Below are 5,000 nucleotides of genomic sequence, written 5' to 3' on the forward strand. Positions count from 1 at the left end.
TACATGTATCTTTGACCTGGCCTGTGTTTGAGGTTTACAGTGCCTTTAAGGTGGGAAACATCCAAGATTTCGACAATGGAAAAGTGTTTGAGAAGCTGGTTAGAATGGTATTGTGTCGTTTTCTACCATCTGAGATTGGAAACTCCTTTAATTTCCCAGTCAGCGCCAAGGGCAAAATATTGCTTTCAAATTTATTACTATTGCAATTTCTCTTCAGACTTTGCAGATGTAAGAGGAAGTAAAATTCTTCAAGGTCAATGGAAATTATTGCTGAGGTTATTGGTGGCAGAAAGAATGAGCCAGTGAGGCCAACCGCATGAGAGATCTGAAGTGCCAAAGATGATTTTCCGGTTGAATTCAAGCTCACATTATAATTTTATTGACCATTTAACCACACACTCAAGCTCACATCATCTAAAAACTTCACAAAGCATAGTTATGTCATTACTGTTTCGTTAAAATCAGTGTTTTGGGATGTCTAATGCCATTTCCCTGCAACTATTAACTTTGCGCAAATTACATTTTGAATTTATGTTACAATCTGTCGCTCAAGCGTCCAGCTGTCTATTCTCAGGGAGGATACATGTACCTGAACTTGAGTGAGCGGTGGAAATCGAGCCCTCTTCACATCCTGCTCGCAGTTAAAGCATTTTACCGAGCTAAGATTTCCTCATGTGCTCAATGGTGCTTTACGGTTTTCATGCCTCAACCTTCCCAGTTCAGACATAAATTTCAAGTCACGTTCAACTGGAAAATATTCTTAGACTAATCTATTCTATTTTAACAGGCCTGATGAAATGTTGACCTTTAATGTGAGATTTATAAGGCTGTATTCTCAGATAAGTTCCTCATTTCTAGCATTTGTGCTGATGAATCCCTAGTTTGAGGGACATTACTAAGCATGAAACAGCAAAACACTGAAACACCGTGACTCCAATCTTTGTCGGTTAGTATTCAACGTATGGTGGGATCATACACTGTACAGTTTCGTTTTGCTGTTTCGGTGTTTCTCTGTTTCATGCTTTAGTAATGCCCTAGATTGAGGATTTGTACTCAGACTCGGTATGGGCAGTAACCCATGAGAGAAGGACCATTCAAGATACCCATGCAGTTAAAATCCTCGATAGCATTACTCCATTAGTTCTTTTAAGTTGTGCTTTTTTAAACCCTGTTTTCAAAAGGGATTTTTGGTTCTCTATATAAAAAAAGTTCTGTTGTGAGTATTTACCGGTATAACCTGAACTACAGTTACAGTGCAGAAGTTATCATAGCTAAGCTGTACCATGTGTTTGTCCTGAACAACTAAGACTTCATTTTTTTCCTCGTTAAGAACCATACCTGAAACAAACAGGCCATTTAACCATTAACACATGAATGACAGGATTAGTTTGTTCAAAGAATGTGGTGCTATGTTGGTGAGGAGAAAAAAGTGAAAATTTCGGATTATCAAACAAGTTGAAATGCTTTCTGATGAGCCATGGTGGTTAATTTGCCCTTGCCAACTTCTTTGATAAAACCCAACCTCATTCGCAGGGTCTTTCATGTCCCCACCCCAAAGGGAGCGAAGGAAGAAAGACCCTCGCTCAGGCTGGTCACATGTCTTGATGACAAATTTTCCACGTTGGGAGGGGACCCACTTTTCCACATGTTGTTGCTGCTGGTATTTGTCACAGCCAAAACAAAGCTTGAATCGTCCGCTGAAGCTTGGGTAGATCAGTCGCCATGTTTTTTCAGCAATCTTCAAATGTTTGATTTTGGAAAGCAGCTATGGAAATAGAAATCTAAAGCCAAAACGAGTAAAGTGCTTGAAAGTAGTTTATTTTGGCAGAGACATGGTTGCTGTTTTGCCTACAGGGTACTGAAAATCTATTATTTTTCATCTATTGTTGCTGCTCTTTGGTAAATTTTTCCCCTTCTTTATAGTGAGCTCAGGAAAGACAAATCTACGATTTGGCCACCCATCCCTCCAGTTGTTTTTTTTTTGTCATCTCCTACTTTTTGGGAGACACATGACCAGCCTCAACCAGGGTCTTTCTTTCCTCACTCCCTCTGGGGTGGGGAGATAAGAGCCCTTGGGAATGAGGTTGGATAAAACCAAATTTCATTGACCTTTCAATTTGCTGATAAAGCACTTTATGGATAAGCAATAAATTTTAAATACACCAATACCTGCAACTCCAATCTGGTGTGATGCGTATGGCGGCACATTGCAGGCAACCTGTTGAGGGAGCCACTTTAGCAGCATTGCATAGTTGCCGACAGCATGGTGGTAATTGAAGCCATGAGTAAATGCAACAGGAATCAAGTAACTTTGAGAAATTGGCACTTTCATCCAAATTGATTTCTTTGATTCCCTTCTCCACTGTAAAATGCTCTCTAAATTTGACAAAGCAGAAAATTATATAAGTACAGCCATTTTAGGGCGTATGGGTTAAAAATAAACATTGAATGGAAGGCCACCAAAACAGTGACACAAAGAAAAGAAAATAACAACTAAAACCAAGGCATGTGAAAGGAATTAATCAGGACTCAGCAACGCAACGATACTCTGGTTCCTTTTACAAACTGTCTAGAAACAATGATTTTAATTTCTCGTAGAAGAGACTTTAATCGGTCACCTAAGAAGGTGGACTTTTCACATCAGCCACGCATTTCTCCTATACTTCCCTTTTTCTTAGTTCTAGTTGGCAACGTTTGTAAGATAGTCTGCAGCCTTGGATGGAAACGATGCATCACATCAACATACCTCTTAACGTTCTATCAAATTGTTCCAGCGAGACACTTTCCCCCAACTGATTCAAATTTACATCCACGCCGTTGAATTCTGTTCTCTCCCATTTTAAACAAGGCACTGCTGAATAAGAGTGCCTTTGTCTCCAAAAAGGTCTCTCATTACAACTTAAGGTAAGAGTTCTCTGAAATATACGCCGCATGGAGATGAAGTATTTCCTTCGATTACATAACGTGGTCCGCCATTTTTGTCACACTATTTCTATGCATCCACAATGCCACGCGTCATGCACCCCCGCATGCCACCCTACATGAAACCATCTCTTAGGGCGTATCTCTTTCTTACGTTACGTTTAAGCCTGTACAATCAACTGAAATATCACAATGATTCCTAGTAAAAACCGGCGTGTTAGTTTTTTCGCTAGGCTAGGTACATTTACGCATGCGCTGACAGAAAGTTTGAACAAGAGAAAAAAACGCAGTACCTCCAAACATCCGGCGCTGGAGCGTCGCACCAAACGAGTCATCACGGGATTTCGGCCCGTGCGATCGCTTTTGCACGCAGTTGGGTCTTCGCTGCTTTTTGCTACCGACCTCGCCTAAACTACCTCCCGGTACGGCATTGAGGGAGAGATATGTCGGCCCCTAAACCATATGTGACAAATCCCACGCCTACTCGTAGCTCCAAACCGCCCTTGTCAATTTAGAGTAACAATTAATTGGCTTATATATTTAAGCTAAAACTCATTTTATCTCTCATGTGGTAAGCATTGGCGTCGCAGATTCCAAAGTGTGCGCACGCGCCCTGCTTAAGGTAACATACATACAGGCATAAGCTCTATTTCATCTCCAATTTCCCAATAACTTCAGAGAGACATTACATTTACAGCTTAAATACATAGCATATACAGATACATGCTAAATACCAGGAGCTCATTAAGAGGAGCCTCTATCTCCCATACTTGGCCTCGGAGTCAACCCTTTCCCGAATAAGCACGAGACGTTACATTTACAGCTAAAATACATAGTATATACAGATACATGCTAAATACCAGGAGCTCATTAAGAGGAGCCTCTATCTCCCATACTTGGCCTCGGAGTCAACCCTTTCCCGAATAGATTTATTTATAGAACACCTCCCTTGGGAGATTCAGCACGCTCACTGTTGTAAAAGCCAATTTCCCTTGGGACATTCAGCACGCCCACTGTTATAAAAGCCAATCAAAACAGAGCTATCTCAGCGGAAGGGAATTATGATACTTTTCGCGGGAAAAACCTATTCCTAAAAATAAATTTACTCGGGAAAGGGTTGACTCAAGGAATTAGAGGAGATACAGGCTCCTCTTGATGAGCTCCTGTAAATACATAATATTTAAAAATATATTTAAAATTAAAAAGAAACGCCGCTGTACAAAATGCGGCCCTGGATTCTCTTTTGAAACCAGTAAACTCTGTGGTACGGATAAACCCAGAGGCATTCCGCAACTTAGGTGATACGTAACAAAAAAGAAATGAGACCATAACTGGTTGTTCTAGGTTTATTGAGGGACAGAATGTAATTTCCGCGAAGGTCATGCCTAAGAACAGGACGGGAGAGAAAACCTAATTTTCATATAAGTAGGAAAACCGTTTTGTTTTTTGGAAAAGAAAAACAAAAACATACGTTTATAAAGTAGTATGAAGAAATTTTGAATGCGCTCATTGCATAGAGATGTAGATTTTGACTTTAGTAATAAGAGAACAGATAGTCTGCAAATATATATCTCGTTATTCTCTTACTGAAATTATACCGTTCCCTTGACACGAGCATTACAGCGAAGAAAGCACAACTTTGTCGCAAATTTTCTATGATAAAAATGAGTTCAGAAATCAAAAGTCTACGTTAATTGCACACACCAGGGTTACTGCTTAGTATCTGGCTAGAAATCGTCTTCTTACTTTTTCCTCCGACCGCGCTTCAGCCATTTGATGAGGGCCAGTCTCGTGCTTCTCTAGTTGCCTCGTTCATGCCCAAAATGAATTCTGGGTAATTGTGCCATTCCATGACAAGGGAACAGCCTCGATTCTCATTTCAAAGATATTTTTATAAGTGTCGGGCCACCCAGTCCTACCAGCAAAATACAGCATCCATGGGAGTTTTTAGCTTTCAAATCTCGCCTTATTTGTATCGGTAGGTCCTGGAATTCGTCCACAGAAAGGCCAGAGAGACAACTTCACTCGTGAACCGACATATTTACAACAGAGCATTTCAGGCGTCCCACTCTGCACGA

The 5,000-nt window shown here is 40.6% G+C and overlaps 1 protein-coding gene across 1 annotated transcript in view; it reads right to left on the reverse strand.

Moving 5' to 3' along the window:
- Positions 1-3,131, reverse strand: part of LOC138014972 (nucleoside diphosphate-linked moiety X motif 6-like) — a 4,202-nt gene extending 1,071 nt beyond the window's left edge. The window contains exons 1-3 of the mRNA XM_068861865.1: positions 2,747-3,131; positions 2,170-2,376; positions 1,283-1,338 (exon numbers count right to left, since the gene is read on the reverse strand). Coding sequence (XP_068717966.1) covers positions 1,283-1,338; positions 2,170-2,376; positions 2,747-2,933 — 450 coding nt within the window. The 5' untranslated portion in view covers positions 2,934-3,131. The remainder of the gene's footprint in view (positions 1-1,282; positions 1,339-2,169; positions 2,377-2,746) is intronic.
- Positions 3,132-5,000: the final 1,869 nt, after the last annotated feature.

This window comes from Montipora capricornis, chromosome 9 (assembly GCF_036669925.1).
Source record: "Montipora capricornis isolate CH-2021 chromosome 9, ASM3666992v2, whole genome shotgun sequence".
Taxonomy (NCBI): domain Eukaryota; kingdom Metazoa; phylum Cnidaria; class Anthozoa; order Scleractinia; family Acroporidae; genus Montipora; species Montipora capricornis.